At 40.9% G+C, this 17903-nt stretch overlaps 1 protein-coding gene across 1 annotated transcript in view; it reads left to right on the top strand.

Moving 5' to 3' along the window:
- The window catches only part of RAB2A (RAB2A, member RAS oncogene family), a 43554-nt gene extending 32487 nt beyond the window's left edge, over positions 1-11067 (top strand). Inside the window, exons 7-8 of the mRNA XM_054284822.1 lie at positions 7237-7305; positions 9428-11067. Of these exons, the coding sequence (XP_054140797.1) occupies positions 7237-7305; positions 9428-9523 (165 nt within the window). The 3' untranslated portion in view covers positions 9524-11067. The remainder of the gene's footprint in view (positions 1-7236; positions 7306-9427) is intronic.
- The last annotated feature ends 6836 nt before the right edge of the window (positions 11068-17903 follow it).

Below are 17903 nucleotides of genomic sequence, written 5' to 3'. Positions count from 1 at the left end.
ACACAAAAAAAGTGGCATGATGTAGGAATAGTTAACAGCTATAGAAGCAAAATCCTAACTTCTAGCAGTTTTTTTATATGAACAAATCAGCTTCTGTTGGTAATGTATTTTTAAGCTGTTTCCCTTGTTCAATCCTGATTTCCACCACTGTGGAATACCTTAGTAAATCTGTAGCTGGAGCAGTACACTGACCTTTTCAGTGCTTGGATCTTAAAACAGTTTAAAATTGTTCATTATATTCTTCAGGATTTTGTCTCATTACCTACGTCTTGAATAGAAATGGATGATAAGGAGTGGAAAACATCCTGCTGGCTGTTTGTTTTGTGCAAGGCTGTTGGAGAAGTTTCCACCCTGTTTGCATAATAGGTAATAGATAGTAGGGAGTGGGAAGTAGATCCTTCATAGTTACTTTGGAGACTTCTAAGAATTCACTGTGACCACAGGGTTAAATCATCGTATTTCATGTGGAATGGGATTGTGTAAAAAGAGCTTCTGCATCACTGAGAAGGTAGAATGGTTACTGGAGGGAGGTTAGGCACAGGCTTATAATCTGACTGCAGTGCAAGGACAGGTAATGCTAGTCTCTTCATATTTATTTGAACAGGAGGTTGTTGTTGATTTCCTCTTAGTTTCTGTCTAAAGCTGTACAGGTAACCAACTGTCAAAATATTACTGACTTTTTGTTTTTCTCTTTTTTTCTCCTCAGTAATTTCTAATTAGATTGTAGTTAGAGCGGTGTACACTTTATCATGAATGTCTGTGGGCTTTCTCATGGTGGAGTCTTGTTAACTTTTGGAATCTTGGTTAACATATTTACTCTACTATGGATGGGTGATGTGCACTCTGAAATGCTCTTTGCAGAGTTCAGTGTTGCTTATTCAGTTTTTCTAAGAAAACACCATGTGATGTCCATTGGGAGGCTTTTCACTTGTACACACATAACTATGGGCTCTGAACCCCAGGCAGGTTTGCACTTGTTTTAGTCATAGCATCCATTACTTTCTGACCTCTCATTAAAGCAGCACATAATAGGATTTTTTTTTTGTCTCAGTTGCAAGAGACATTAGCAATTTTACCACATTAGTTATTTTCATTGGTAGTTCAGCAGTAGTTTGTGACTATTAATTGTGCTCTTACCTGCAACATGCAGTTCAGAGTTTGCTGAGAGCTTACTGCTTGGGCAAGGGCAGAGTAGAATCACCAGCGTGACCTCAGGGTGACCACGTAGTCCCCTACAGCACATAGTGTTTAACTCTTTGTCCCTGGCATATCAATGGCTTGAATCTATTTATGTGCACTGATTCTCAAGAAGTAAGGATACCTAGCTGTATTTGGGAAGCTACAGTAACTTAGTGCATTATTATTTAATTTCAGACTGCTGCTTTTAATGATGATTACTGATGGGACCAGTCTTAATCAAGAAAGTTTTCTGGATGCTGGTCAAAGCAGTGCTAAACAGCATTACTGTTCAGAAGCTGGTCTCACTTGAGTTGTGCCAGTGTATCACTGACTCCTGGTGTGGGAGTTGGTTCTAGTAAGTTGTTTCCCATATGGAGGGGTGCCTATGCCAAACTTAAGAGCATTGGTTGTGTTGTTCCAAGTTGTCTGCACATAAATAGAATGCAACAGTGAATTCATTATTTAGGATTAAATCTGAATGGACTCATGGTTTTAACTGAGCAATGGAGCACTTCTGCTACATGGAGCTTGATGGTCATTCAGTGGTTCTGTTTCAGTTATGACTTAATTTTCTCTTCAGGCAGCTTCTTTCATGCTTTTGCTTAAATGAATAACAAATATTCAAAGCTCCTGTAGCTTCAACAGTGGCACAGTAAGAGAAAGGAGATGCTCTTTTGTAATATTCTCTGAAGGGTGAAAGTGAAAATATCATGGAAAGATTAGATTCTTAGCGGCATCTAAAGTTGAACTGATTTTTAGAGTGTGTTTAATTTCCCTTCTAACCTTCCTTGAACACAACTAACAGCTGGGAAACAAGCAGTTGTTTGACATGGTAATATAGTAAGCAGGAATTTAGTTAATAAAACTTAAAAATCGTAGGATGTTAATAATTTTCGTAGCAATGTAAAGTAACAGACAAGAGGTAATCTGACTAGCACTTGCAAAAGAGCAGGATTTCTAGGTCATAAGTCTTTTAAAAAAACCAAAAACACCCACCCAAAAGTTAGGTTTATCTTAATTTGCATCAAAACCAATATTCCTTCAAGTTCTGGAAATCAAAGTTCTGTGACCTTTCAGCTGTGCGAAGCTGACATTTTAGCCAGTTTCTCCCAGGAGAAAATGGGGTTGAAGCTTGTGTCAGTTCAGCTGAGGAAGGAAGAAGGGACAGGACACCTGGCAGTAATAAGGATACACAGCTTTTAGCCACTTGTGGCAAATCCTTGGATTGTGCCCCAACTTGACAATAAGGAACACTGGCTCTGCCATGGTTCTTGGGGCTTCTGGGTGTCTTGTGGCATGATAAAAATATAAAGTCTCAGATAACTAAGTGTTTCAGTCTTTATAGAAGAGCATGAAATCTATGACACTGCTTGCCTGACTTGTAGATTCCTGGAGAAAAGGATTCTTAGTTCTGGGGGGGTCTGTCTTTTTTGTTTTCCCTCAAGTAACTGTTCAACAACAGTTACAGAACTTATTAAGTCAGTTTGAGCTCTAATAATATGTATCAGCTCAATAAGTCTGTCAGAAAGTTTGTCCCTCAGTGGGGACATAAAGAAATCGCTGTCAACTTCTGGTTTGTGTCTTTGCACCTATACTTCAAATATAAGGTTACAAATGTGTTGGGGTGCTTTTTGGGTGTGGGTTCATTATATAGCACCTTATTATGCTTCTGCATCCCTTTTAGTGTGCTAGGCTTCTTCCTGAAAGATAATTTACCTGTAAAAAGCATTGCCTTACTGTGGGTGCATAAAAGAGCTGCTCAGAGCTTTGGAATCTCACTTTATTAAGTGGCCATCTAGCACCACTTACACACTGGGATGGTGAATACTTTAGGCATAAATCCATTTCTTGTCTATGTTGTTACTGTTTCCAAATGCATTCTTAAATAGTAGAGTAATCTAACTATATCATATCTTATTGCTAAAAGATAAGATAGGAAATTGGAGAGGAGGAAAATTCTAGGTGTTGGCTGGGTCATGCATTAAAATTTGTGGTACATTTAACCTTTCAGCATTCCTCATGTAATTGTAAGAAAGAATCCAGGAAATAATGATTGCCAAATTTTTATTTCCGTGCATTACATTTAATTTTAACATTGCCACCAGAGGGCAGCATGTTCCACGAGCTAGCAGTGCTGAACGTGCTCTCGGACCTGATTAAAGGCAAAGATGAACTAGTAGTCTTGAGTTTTGAAACATATCAGTAATTCATTTACAAGTTTTTTCCTGCTATTCTCAGCTTATAGCAAAGTCCTAAGATTGTTGTCCTTCCAATAGCTTTCTGAGAAAAACAAGTGACATTATTGACATCTACAAGTAAAAACTGAATGTAGCTGCTCTACTACTCACATTCTGGTGCCCCTAACTTATTATTACTCCTGCATACAGCTCCCATGAGACAACGGTATCAGAACTTACTTACTCCCTTACCTGTTTCTTGCATTGTTTTTACCAGTTACAGAATTAATTTTTCCTGGATTTGTCTCAAGGGTAGTTAAAACTGTATTACTTCTTTGTGTGATGATATGAATGTTGACGTTGATTTAATTCTACATTCAGTGTTTTTAGGATTAATTTACCTTAAATGCAGTATCTGTAGTGTTTTTTGTAGTTGCAGTTTTGGGTTGTTTGGGGAGTTTTTTGGGGCAAGCACTGTGAGTCGTGACTTCTTGAGTCTCATGTTGCTATATAATCTGGGTAACTCCTTATACAAATAATCTAAAATGATAATATACTGATATATTGTGATTTAAAAGCCTCTTTTGTTGGCTTTGCAGTAGGTGCAGGCGTGACACAACAGGCAGATCACATCTTGCAAGGCTCACTTTCCCACTTGTACAGTAATGCACTTTTCCTCAAAGGGATATTGCTATGATTTGGGAACCTAGTGATAATGAGCACACAATTGAAAAACATGTTACATTAAAACAAGTCACTGAATAACTTGTGTACAACCTTTTTTTATTGCTGTGGTACAGTTATATGCAGTCTCATGCAAAAAGCATCAGTAAGTTGGAATTTAGAAAATTATCAGAGTTAAACATTAAATGTAGACATTTTCCTGAAGGTACATTGTTTTCTTGAATTTCCCCAAAATGTAGTCAAGGATTTTTATATTTGGAAGTCTAACATACTGATTTTGCAAAAGTCTCTCACTTCCTTTGATGAGTAACAGAGGCACTGTGTACTAGGGCATTGCCATCTTTCAGGTGATTATGTATAAATGCAGGGTGAGTCTGCTACTGTGTCCCCTGGAGTGGTGCAAATGAGCCTGGACCTGATTTGGGGTGGAGAAGCATGAGTATCTTTGTCTGGTGTTTTAGTAGCAGCAGCATTATAGGAATGTACAGTGCAAGTGCAGTAGGCTTGGTAGGCAGCCAGCTGAGTCCTTGTGGGCTTGCTGGTGAGGTCTTGTGTGGAAGTGGCTGAACTGCACCTGGATCCAAGCTGGCGTGTGAGGTGCTGCAGCTGTGTTCTTGCAGTGCCCTGCATGTGGTCTAATAAATCTAAACTGGATTTGAGGGGAAATCATTCTGTCTTTCTGCATTTATGGCTCAGTTAATCTGAAAATAGGATAAACTGCCCATAAATAATTAAGAGTTTATAGTATACTGCATGTTCCAGATAAGAGCGAGAACATGCAGTATTAAAAGAGATTTTTGGAAGAAGTCAATTCTACCAAGTTCACCTTCTTGTCCTTGATAATTGGAGCGCTAGCATGCAATGCCAAAATCAGATGAGATAGTCTTAAAGCAGGTTTTAGTGGTGTTTAGTGCTGTTTTAGTGGTGATCTCAGGTGATTGAGTCTGCTTACTCTTTGAATCGTAAGTTAAGATACATGGATCTGAGAAACAAATGGAAGTGTCAAGGGATTCAAGTCTCTTTTCAAGGCTGATTAGTAGCAATTTTTTAAAATATATACAAAGAAGGGAATGTGAGATAGACTTTCTATGTGCTATGTCCTTATAATTTGTTTTCAAATAAGAATTATTTCTGTGGCCCAGTGCAACCTGGCATTTTGCTATGCAAAGTAACAGTATGTGCTGTTTAAATATGTCATGCACGAGAATCACTGATGGCAATGGGGTAGTCAGATTATGACTTCAAGAGAACAGAAATGATACACCTAAGATTAATGGAATATTTGAATTTTTCAGATCAACAGTTTCTTGGCCAATATGTTTAATATTAGAATATACTGTACTGAACTCAGTATACTCTTTTGCTTTGTATGGTACATGTGTACCATAAAAGGAATTTTATGTTTGTGCAGTGCTTTTTTCCAGTGTGTTTTACTGGTTTTTGTGAGGATAGATGCATTGCTACAATGACTGCTCTTGAGTGTAGTACCCAAAAGTTAATTTATTCTCAGTTGTATCAGTTTGGAATCTGTTAAAATTCTGGTTTGTTGCTCTAAAGCAATTTTTATAGATTTTATGTAATTCTCAAGAAATTAATTCTAAGAGTCTTGGTGTACTTAGCCAACATCTTCTAGAAGAGTTAGAAGTGCCAATTGTTAAGTGCTTGTTTACATGAAGTTATCATAACACTTTTTTAAGACTTCAAGTTCTGTTTAATGTCCTGCTGAAGAAGAAGTAAGGATCCTCACAGAATCCAGCTGTGTGAATTTTCAAAGTTGACTTACACCTTTCAGTGGGCACACGTATGAAGCCATTACAATCATTAGTATTTTATCAGGAACAAAGATAAGTTTGAATTTTCTTCCTTACATAGAAAACTTCAGTTTTGGAGGAATTTGAATCAATTCGTAGCTGGCCGAAAGCCAATTTTTCTTCTCAACTGTAACACGTGTTTGAAAAACGAACTCGCTTCCTAAGTGCCTTGTGAATCTGCAATGATTAATTCTTCTCATTATTTTGCTGCAAATTCTCATGACCCTCTGTGATGATTCGATCACCCACTTAGAGTTTATGCATATTCATATCTCTCTGCTCCTGCTGCAGTCGTTCAAGTCTCCTTCACTGGCTGTGGTGTGTGCTTGGTGCAGTAATTGAGCTGCAGTAGATTGATTACTCTGGGGAGCTGTAAGGCCTTTAAAGGTGAAAACATATCAGTCCTGTTAATTAGGAAACAAAGCTCTGGTGGCAAGTTCAGCAGTCAAATGCTTCCAGTGTAGAAATGAGGAAAGGTATGATTTGTTCCTCTCCATGAACCCTGTTTACTTTTTTATATTTGAATTAGATCTGTATTTGCTATAATAGGCTTGTGCAGAAGGTAGCATGTCTTGTGTGCTTGCATGGTGTTGGTATTTTAAAACAAAAAGAACTGTATGTTTATTGTAATTACTAGCTGCTGTTAATCACCTCCTAAATTATGCATTATTTTAGGTGTTACTTGACCTATAAAGCTAAATGAGAGATGAAAATGGAATCATTGATTGTAAACTTTAACCAAAAACATCTATATCAGTCACTTGTTCAGATCTGAGTGTCAAAGTGTTTTCTCTGAATTAAAACAATAGATTTTTAGAAGTCATTACAAAACCTGGGGCCCCTCCTTTCTAGTATTAAGATGTCTGTTACCCATTGTGTGCAAGATTAATTAAAGAGAATACGTTCTTAAAATTAGGTGAATATTAAATGATAGCGTAAGGTTTCAGCCAGCAGACAGCATCCTTACATCATCATTGTAAGTACCCTGTGGTTTTATGTTGCTAAGCACTCTAATCTAGAGTGGCCTATTACAGAGATATTAAGGGTAGGGGAAACCATCTGCCACACAATCTATCCATAAGGGTCAGAAATAAATAATTTAAAAGTAATTTATATATCTTAAAAACCACTTTTTCCCTGTAATTACTGGACAACAGATTGTGGAATACAGATGTTATGAAAATGCCACTGTTTTTGTAAACAGCGTGTGATCCATTGCTGCTTCAGGGTGGGTTATGGGATGCTGTTGTCATACCTGTTCCTGCAGAGGTCAGGAAGGAAAGTCTCACTGAAGCAACTGCACATGAGATTGAATACCAATTAATGCATCCTACACTGAAGGATATCGCATTCATTGTGTCTGTGGTCTTCTTTCTCCGTTTTAGGCATTTATTAACACTGCAAAGGAGATCTACGAGAAAATCCAGGAAGGAGTTTTTGACATTAATAATGAGGTAACTTTTAGTACTCTGTACACTTTCTGCTTTTTTAAAGTACAGAATTCACCTCCCCTAGAAAGCTGGACAGTAAAAGATTTGTCTGTTCCATTTGGCTGTAGAGTTGTCTGCCATTGTGATAAAAATGGATTAAAATAAGTGACCCTATCCATCCATGAAGCATCACAAAATAATATAAATCCCCAAAAGAGAAGAAAATCCACTTTCATCCACTTCTCCATATGGTGTCATCTGTTTTCAAAGATAATTTTCCACTATGTAAATGGAGGACCATGTTGATATGCCAGATGCACTCCATGAGCTGTCCAGTGTAGGGGAGGGATTGCTTTGAGAGTTACATAAAAGACTTTTGAAATGTTCCTGGTTTAGGTGGCTGGATACTGTAGGGAGTAAAAGATTAGCCATTTTGCTTATGCACATTAGTGAAATTAGAGATTAGGGCCTGTGCCTTTGCTTGTTTGGGATAGGAGTGGGGAGCTGGAGAAAGGAGAACAAGAGCTAGAAAGATATATAATTGTGTCTTGAATTTTGAAATGGCTGTGCTGTTGAAAATCTTGCTTCCTAACACTAGTATTATATAAGCTCTCTGTTAACAGTCTCCTAAAAATTTGACAACGTGAGGTGATCAGTCTTTTCAGGAGATCAGGTTGGGTTTTTTATCCTGCATGTCCCTGAATATTGTTGCTGAGGTGCTTAGTGAAACCACCTGTGAAAATCTGCACCACCACTCTGTTCTGTTTGTGCTCTGTGGAAAGCTATCTCCAGACTGTCAGTGAGATGCTTCTCTTAGACATTACCGTCCTTGCAGGATTGTTCAGAGTAGGGAGGGAATTGGCAGGACTCAAATTAAGTAGTTTCATCTCTTTTCGCTCAATATATTTCAACATGAGAGAATTCAGACTGTTGAAAGAGGAAAAAAGTCAGAAACTTCAGTAGTATGCAAAGTAACGCATCAGGAAACTTGTAGCTAAATAAGACGTGAATAGTAATCCTCTAAACTAATTCTTACTGGAAAGTGTGTGTGCATGTTGGTGAAGCGCTTCTTAAATTCAGTTCACTGATAAAAAATTTAAGATCATCTTTCACATCTTTCCTGAAGAAAATGCAGTTGGTAGTGCAATATAAATTGGAGAGCAGAGTGTCTGAAAAAGCATGCTTGTTGTATCTGTCGAGTTTCATATAGTAGCTGACTGCTTTACTGTGCCTTACCGAGCTTTGATTGCAATATGCTGTCAAGAGCCAACAGTCCGTGCTACTTATTTGGCTTTATGCCAAGTCTGGCTTCTTGATTCCTCAAGAAGTTGCTATCAGCCCAGAGGGGGCAAAACCAATGAGCCATAGGGCATGCTTTTTATTAAAGGGGAGTCAAAGAGCGAAAAGAAACCACATCAGCTGCTGTCAATACTAAGCGAGTGCCAGAAACCCGAAGGCTACCACTGCTGCAGAACAACTGCCAAGCGCTATAAATCTGAGATTTGCTGTGACGCAAAGTTTCCTTAAGAGCTTAATTTCTGAAGCTACTGTATTACTTTTCTCAAAGTGGTGTATTTTTAGGTAAAATCCACTTGAGGGAGTGAGGGTTAAGATATAAGTGTGATTTTGATGAATGAAAGAGCTACGCTGTGTGTGGGTTCTTGGCAAGTAGCCATGTCTTTTGGGATCACAGAAATTATTGATGACACAGAACACTCGTATGCCCTTAGCCTCTGCAGCTGATTCAACACAGAAAGAAATGCTGTCTAGAGAGGAAAAGTTTTATATTAAACTATTAAACTGGTGGAGATTTTGGCAAGAGGGGAGAGGTTATACATTCTTAGCAAATGTTGTGTATTTTTAAGCTATATGCCAAGTAGCATTCAAATACAATTCTTGCTCTGTGTTTTTTTTTTAATAGGAGTTTAAGCTACAGAGTGTAACATGGAGATAAAATTCAAATGAGAAGGAAGGCATCTTACTTTAAATAGTATTTAATTGCTAAGAACATACTGGGAGAAATTACAAACTTTGATGTATTTATTGCATACATTAGGAGAACTTGTTATATGATCTTCTAAATAGAAAAAGTAGCTTTTCAAGTATATTCTAAAATATTTACACTGTGTATTAAACTTCATTTCAGGCAAATGGCATAAAAATTGGCCCTCAGCATGCTGCCACCAACGCAACACTTGCAGGCAATCAGGGAGGACAACAAGCTGGAGGAGGCTGCTGTTGAGCCTGTTTTTACTTTCTAGCTGCCTGGATGAGGCCTACTTACTTGTTTGTTCACCCTTCCCTCCCCCTGCCCCGCTCGCCTCCACTTCAGTTCAACTGAGACATGAAACTTGTAAGTTGGTTTCCTGTTGCAGAAGACTTTATCCTTCAAATTCTTGTATAACTTTGAATAAATGGTTAATGTTCACTTAAAGACAGATTTTGGAGATTGTATTCATATCTATTTACATTTGATTTCTAGGTCAATTGATGTGATTATTTTTGTTAAATGTTGTCTTGTGCCCTTGACTACGAACTGAATTGTATTGAACACTACAAAGTCATCTGAGTATTTTAATCAGTTTGTGTAGTTAGGTTTCCCAGCTCCTGAGGTTACCTAATGTTTAATATTGTAGAGCTGTCCTCAAGTTTTTTGTCAATTTTCAAGGCTATGAAGAGAAGCAGAAGGACTCTTTTAATTCTGTATTTATCACTTTCTGTATATATAGTTTAATAACCTGCTTGGGTGTACTTGCCAAGCTAGAATTCTTTAATGCATTTGCATAAAATCTATACTACTTAGAGCTTGAAAACTACAAAAGCATTAATAGGAACTGCTTGGATGCTAAATTTTAAGCCTTTTTGACATTGTTAGCATGTCCATGCTCCCCTGTCATTATCCTGAAGTCCAAGAGAGATGCTTAATGTATATTACTAGAGGCTACATACGTGCTATCTATTTTAATGCCAAATGTTTGCTGTTTATCCACAATTTCCACAACACCTCTTCAGAAATGGATTAGCTGTTTGCCTTAACAAATACTGTAGGTGAAAACAGAGTATGGATGAAAAGTAGAGGAGGAGTTGATAAATTTAAAATGGCACATTTTAAAAACATTAATCTTCTCAATGGTTTTTTTCTTGTTTACCACTTGATTTCTAGGTATATTTTTCATGCAAGGACAGTTTTTCAACCTAAATGTATAGTGGTCGTGTAAAGTTTTCTTTTAGTGACAACTTGTAATCCTAAATATATGGTAAGCATCTTGTCTATTGTGAAGAGGGTGTGAAAATAAAATCTGCCAGTTTGGAAATCTTGCTGAAAATCAAAACTACAAATGTTTTGTTACTTATTATGGTGATGGCTGGGGGGAGGGGCATATTTTTCCTTAAATGAAAGGGTTGCAACAGGACAAAACAAAATCCTGTGTTTAAGTGTTTATTTGTTAAAATACAGAATGTTCATGTCACCTTTCATACAAATGTGCAAACAACTGAGTTTCCATCTCATCCTATTTAAATAATTGCAGACAAAAGGGTGATGCTAATGGTAGGCCATGCTTCATGTATTGGGGGAAATAAAGGGGTGGGGGCAGGCAATGACTGCAAAACTTCTGTCTTACTGGACCAATATTGACTGCAACACAACACTGGAGGAAAGGGATCCTCATGTCACCCATTCTGATTGTCAGAACTTGAACATCCAGAGTGAATAAATTTCAGCCTGATGGGTGTAACATAGCAGTGGTTCTGAGATTAAATAAAATTTGAAAAAATGGTGTGGAACGTTTTGTTGGTATCTTGGGGAAGGGGGAACCAGTATGGATTTATGTTAGTTGCTGACTCCCTTCTTTTTTACACACTTAGTAACATTTTCAGCAATGTAATATAATTATTTTCAGCTTTTAAGTTATTAAGAGGTTACTCCATTTACATACTTTCAACTTTTAACTGTTTATTTCAGAGTTTGCATTTATGGAGCACACTTACTGTTTCGGTTGAAGTTTGAAAATTGTGTTGCATGACAGTAAAACCATAGGACTGAACTGCATGAATGACACGGGAAAACTGGCATGTCCTAACTAGCTGTTTACAAGGAGGAGTGAATGAACATGACTATTAGTTTGGATAAGTTTTTTTCACTTGGCAGTGTTGTAGAATTCAGTTGTTTGAGATGAGAGAAAAATGTGCTCTTACATAGCAGCCTGAGCTTCATTACAAAGGGGAATAAAGTTAGCTGTAAAAACTGTCCATTAAGGGAGCGGGGGGGAGATTTGAGCCCTGCCCTGAGAAGAACAGAAGTTCATGCTGTTTTAGCGGTGATGATTTGAAAAACTGAAAGCTTCTGACAGTCTCATTTTCTGAAAACATGGAAGAGGTATAGAATTGCCCAGGAATCCAGGGCTACTCTAGTGAAGAGACACCAGTGCTGCTTTTTGGGGGTGAGAGGGGCAGGGGGAGTATGCTTACTAAAGTCATGTCTGCAATCAGTTGCTGATCCTGCTGGTTTGGTCCTGGCTCACATGCCAGTCTTAGACTGTACATTATGTTAAGACCGTGATACTTTCAAAGAGTAGCTAGAACAAAACTGAAATTTCCATGCATTCTGACTGGCTTTTTGTCACAAACTTTATGCACATGTAAACCTTTTGTTGCTACAGAAATCTCTCTATTTTTGTAGAGATTCTTTTTGAGAAGTCCTGATGCTATTGTATCCAATTAGAATTTGAAAATTTTATAGCACAGAACTTAGCAGGAGGGTTTACTTCTAAAACATTTGCTTAAACATGATTCTTTCACAGGTTTCAGCTTTACTTGTACATGAGCGACTGAAAACTTGCTGAGATTCCATGTTGAATTCCAGTTGCTTTTGTTGGTTACATTTTCATAACCAAAGAACCAAAACATGTAATTGTTTCCCAGCAACTTGTACACCTGTTACATGTAATGTGAAACTGTTGATACCAAAGAAATCATACCAAGGTGCAGTTTTTCCCTTATTCACGGTTTAGAATGTGGTAGAAAAATTAAAATTAAAAAAAAAAAAAGATTGGGGTGATAAGCCCTCCAAGCGTGACTATAAACTCGTCTCTCCCATTTCTACTAAAAATGAAATGCTCCAGGAATTTTGGCAGTCGTTGAGGAAAGATTAACAACTCCCCCTCAATCTTAGCCCTGTGTGTCTCTCTTGGCTTCAGTCATTCTGATTTACCCTTGTGCAGATCAGCCTCAGCAGTGAGTTAAGGTAAAACAGCTGCCAAAACACTTGCTGATAAGCTAAAGCAGCAAGTGTCTGGAGTCCCGGCAAGCAGTGAGAGCTCCATCCCCTGCTCCAGAGTTGTATCCTTTCTGCTGTGTTACACCTTTTGTGACACTTAGTTTCTTGTGGTGGACTTTGAAGAGCCTTTTGCTGCAGCATTTATATGGTGTGTGGGTTAGAGGGGCACACACTAAATGATGCACATTTAAACGGGGCAAGTTTTTTCTGCCTGAAGAGTTTACCTGTGACTGTGCTAGAGCACTAAATCTGTTCTTGGGAAGAAATTGAAACTTCTTTTCAGGCTCAAAAATACAGATAAACTGAATCAGAATTTTTAAAAAGTGTACTAAAGTAACTTAGAAATATCAGAAGACAATTTTGAGCATTGGAGGAATTTTTGTTAAGTGGTCTTTCTTAAAGAGGGTACCCCAATGTGCCTGTATTTTTTTCTTAGATGTTACCAGCAGGGTGTTGCTTTTGTAAATGCTGAGGCCTGAGGTAGGGATTTAACAGACTGCTCTTTTGATACTGCTGAGTGTCCTACAACTTTCATCTTGGGTTTTTTGGCTGATTTGTTTGGTTTGGGGTTTTTTTTGTTCTAAATCAAGTTTCTCCTGTATATTATCTCCTTTTTGTCTTTTCTGTTTTCATATTGTTTCGTTCACACTAAATCCTGTGAGGAAAATGCTGTTCTCTGTCTTTACTTGCTCCACATCTGTAACTCCCACACTTACAGGAATTTGCCCAGTATGGGGCATTTGTTTTAGGGGTGGAAGGGTGGGGCAGAAGGAGAGAGGGATATGTGTGCTATCTGGCTGCATGATATAAAATCGTGAAGGAAGTATTGCACAGGCTCTGTTACTTGTTACACCTACTGTGTGTACTGGTTTGCATGTGTGGGGGGATATAATTTGCCTAGTCCTCTTCCACTATTGCATGGGAGGAGATAGGGGAGACAGAGGAAGACTAACAGGTTTTATTTGGATATCTTAATAAATTTGTTTGCTGAGATCATATGTATGATTTGTGTATCGTTAATGTTCCTCCCCCTAGAATCTCTGGGTTCTCCTCTGCCACATTGCTGCAATGTAACTTTTAACAGTATGCAGTGGTGATTTATTGTAATACACTACTGAAATCTCCATTTGTAAATAATCCAGGCTGCTGCTGTGTAAGTAGCTGATGAAATGTCTTTACTGGGTCTGCCGCGTATGAAAGAAACCACAACATTAGGCAATAAAAACTACTAACAGAATGTTACGAAACCAAGACCATGACAAAAAAAGCAGCATGTTGTGGATCTATCATTTTTATTCTTGGGACAGATTTTATTATTTTTGGAACTATTACAAGACTTATGTTAAATATTGTGGATGATAAGAGGAAACAGACTCTTGGCAAACATGGAAAACCAATTACAGCATATTACCCTATTCCCCTTCCAATAAAGGAGGGGCAAAGCTAAAAGTTTATTCTTTGCTTAGCAGCTGGAGGAGGGGGGGAAAGTGTTGCTGCTTTAGCATTGGCTTGAGGAAAGAGATTGTTGCTGTAGCAATCTTACCACAGGCAGTCCAAGGTGGAGAAGGCAAACCCAGTGTGCTCCACAGTCAGTTATACCCCAGCCTGAAAAAGCACGCTGTTAAAAGAGTGCTGAGTAAGGAAATGGCTGTTCTGTGCCATCAGATATACTGTTCAGTTAAAAATAAATTTTAAAAACTTGTGTTTGGTTGCAAATCTCTGTTGTGGTGATAGGCATTTGACTTGACATATAAACTGGAACACATCTGATATTTAAACATGGGATTTAACTGCAACATCCCATGGCTCTGTGACATAGAGGTGAAATAAGGTATAGGAAAAGCCTACTTCAAAGTTTATTTAGAAGTCTGCACATCCATTTGTACTCCTCTTCCAAATCACAGTTCTTGTAAAATTGTCCATGCAGCATGAATGTAGATGAATTGATGCATCAGTATGTTTGTTGGAGTTCCTCCCCACCCCCTCCCCCCCAGCATAGTTATGATTTTTAGAATTCCTTCATTAAAGAGTCAGAGATATAAATGTTTATATTGGGCAGACTCTTGTTGATGGTTGGGTCTATGGTACATTTGCTGTAAATTACAGCAGGATCTAATTAGCCTTTCTTAAGTGAAGCCCAGTTCCATTACTTTTCCTAGATTTAGGCATAAAATACTAGGAGGGAGGAAAGTCTTATAGTGTGAGGAGAGCTCAAAAGAGATCAATGTACTGTGCTAACAGTTGTCAATTTAACATTGTCTGGGTTAAAGCAGTCAAGTAAACACTGCATGTTCTGATTATGGCATGGGAAAACATTTTCAGACACAGGAAATATCTGAAAGAATGTGACTTAAAAACCAGTTAAATAGCAAGGATACTTGGGAAGACAGGAGTCCATGGGGTTGCTTGCTGTCTGTCCAGATGAGGCAGGGAAGGCTGTCAGATTGAGGCATTGCCCAGCACCTGAGCACTGACACACCTGGGCCAGTGCTGCTGCACAAGGACTGGACCAGCTGTGAGGAAGGAACTTGTAAATATGGACATTGTTGAGAGGTGCACATTTAACAGCACTGAGACTGGAGCTGAGGCAGTGTCCAGAATTTGTAGGACATGTGTGAATGAGTGGTTTTTAGGAGGAGGGGTGGGTACAGAGACAGCAGCAGAGGAGATGGGCAAATTTACTTGTTGGCAGTTGGCTCAAAAAAAAACCCTGAATCAATGTACAACACCTCTCTTTGATTGTTGTATACAAATGCAGCAAAGCCTTGAATGTAGTTAGAAACAGATTGTCCTTATGGGCTTTTTTAGTCCATTTTAATTTATGAGGATGGCTAGACCTTGGGTTGCTGGTTAGTGTCATGTCTAAAGTACTTAAGACAGAGAATATCAGAACACAAAAGAATTCCTGTGTCTGGTGCCCTTGAGAGTCAATTCAGCCACTTCTAAGCAAAAGGCGACTGACTGACCTAAGCCAACTGGTCACTGATGAAGGTCTGTCAGCCATCAGTGGTGCACAAAAATCAGTGGATGGGCTCTGCTGCTCCTCCTTGCCCAGCTCCGTTCAGCTTTCATCTCAGAAGTAAAACATTCCCGCACAGAAACAAGAGCACTTGTGGCATCTCCCGTAGTTACTGCTATGAAGCAGAAATTAAGTTTGTGAACTCATGTGCAATTTTGTAATTCTGCCTGAGAAGTTTTTCTAAAAAGCCACCATAACTCCAGAGAAAGAGGCATCCTCGTGTGCAGGACTGACCACTGTGCATCATAAATTAAGTGCTTTGGCTTTTCCCTGGGTTCCTATCCAAGTCCAATTCTATTTTCTTTCCAGCTTACTTCTCTTCCTTTTTGTTACTACTTCTACTTTTTTTTTCCCTTCTTGGAGTTTGGGTGTCTGTTTAAAGGAAATGATTCAAGAAAGAGTAGCATACTTACAGTTCCCTATTCTTCTGGAAGACCTGTTTTAACTATCACTGTTAAAACAATACACTTTCATCTACTTTGGATGAAGTGATGATTGCTTTTAACAATGTCACTGTGTAAATTTAGAGACGTAGTTGGTCATGGACCCACCTATTTAACTGCTAAATCCCAGCTCCTGGATCATCCACCAGTAGTAGAAGGCTTCAGTAGGATCACAGAAGAAAAAGTTCCCTGTTAGTCATTTTTTTGGCCAAGCACCATCTGAATGGTGGGGGTTTGTTTGGTTTGGGCTTTGTTTTGAAGGTGTGTGTAACTTCATTTCATCCTGGCTTTCCAGTTTAATTCAATTGCTATGCAAGTTGAAAAGCAGCTTTCCTTCAATGAGCTCTGAACTTCTGAAGTTGTGGGGTTGTTGCTCAACCAGTCGAAAAGAGGATCCACGAGAGGAGAAGCCTCGACTGAAACTGCTGCTCTGTGAGCCAAGGCATCGTCTTGCTGCAGGAAGGAGGAGACGGCTCATTATCTGGGTGCCGGGAGCCAGTGTGTTGGAGTCTCCTCTTCCTGCTCCACAAGGACTGAGGCGTCTCTGAGGTAAGCAAAGCAGCAACGCGATACTCCCTAGGCTTATCAACCACTATCAGCTGGATCTCCTGTTTGCTCCAGACTCCACCTTTACTTGGAAAGTGCTTGCAGTTCCATGAGGTAATTCCTCCTCCCGGCGCTGAGGCTTGTTACCACGACCATGTGCTCCTATCCTAGCGTGAGCCAGGACAGAGAATGAGAAAAGCCTGCCCCGACATCCCTGTGCCGTAACTTCCTCTTTCTCCGTCCTGCCGGGGTCGGCCGTTGAGCTTCGCGGGCTTTGGCTCTGACCATCGCGGCAGCTGTCGGTCGGTCCGGCCGGGAAGGGAGAGAGGGAGGGCAAAGCAGCGCCGGCCGGGCAGAGCCATCGCCCTCCCGCCGGCCCAGCTGCCCCAGGCACAGGGGGCTGTCGCTCCCCGCCGCCGCACCGCCGGCTTAGCCACAGGTGCGAGGCAGCACCTGCTCGGTTGGCACCGGATATAAATCTGCGTTATTTTGATTAAGCTCGGATTGATTAGGAACAGGTCCGGCCTCACATACCATAAACACCTATTAAACCGAAATAAATACGTCTACAGGGGGCTTAGCTTAAACGGGTGCAGCTTTGCCTGCACGGCGGGCGCCGCACACGGCGGTCCCACGGAGCGCGGCCCCGAGGGTGTGGGCACAGGGCCCGGTGCGGGTGCCCGGCGGTGACCGCTGGCGGTGACCGATGGCGGCGGGCGGCGCCGCCGGGGCAGCGGAGCCGCTCCGAGCTGACGTCGCTGCGCGGGGGCGGGACGGGGTTCCCCGTGGGAGCGGGAGAGGAGCGCGCCGTGCCCGTGGCGCCCGCGGAGCCCCGTCCCGGGGGATGGCGTTCATCCGTCGCCACGGCAACTCCGACCCGCTGGGGGAGGGGGCGCAGAGAGAGGGCGGCGGTGGCGGGGTCGGTCCCGCCATCCCTGCCGGGCTCCCCCATGGCCCCGGGGGCGCCCGGCTCGATCTTCCCTGCGAGGCAGCCCTGAGAGGGGGGCGCGCCTCCGGACCCCTCCCCATCCTGGCCGCGGTCCTGAGGCGGCATCCCGGGGCTCCCTGCCAGTCCCCGGGGACACGGAACGGCGGCGGGAGGGGCGGGGTGAGCGGAGCCCCCAGGAGGGAGGGGGCACGGAGCTCCTGCCCCGCCGTGGCCCGGGTTCAGAGCCGCAAAGCAGCGGGAGCTTTCAAAGGAGCGAAGCCTTCCCGGAGTGGGAGCGCGCAGAGGCGCGGGGAGCGCGCCCCGCCCGGCGGACAGGGACGCGGGATAAGCGGCGTCCCGTTCCCGGAAAGAACAATGGCCGTGCGGAAGCCAGGCCGCTCCTCCAGC

The sequence above is a fragment of the Melozone crissalis genome, unplaced genomic scaffold (genome assembly GCF_028551555.1).
Source record: "Melozone crissalis strain CALT ecotype California unplaced genomic scaffold, PUWL_Pcris_2 ptg000042l_1, whole genome shotgun sequence".
Lineage (NCBI taxonomy): Eukaryota > Metazoa > Chordata > Aves > Passeriformes > Passerellidae > Melozone > Melozone crissalis.
This window is presented reverse-complemented; position numbering and strand designations above follow the sequence as displayed.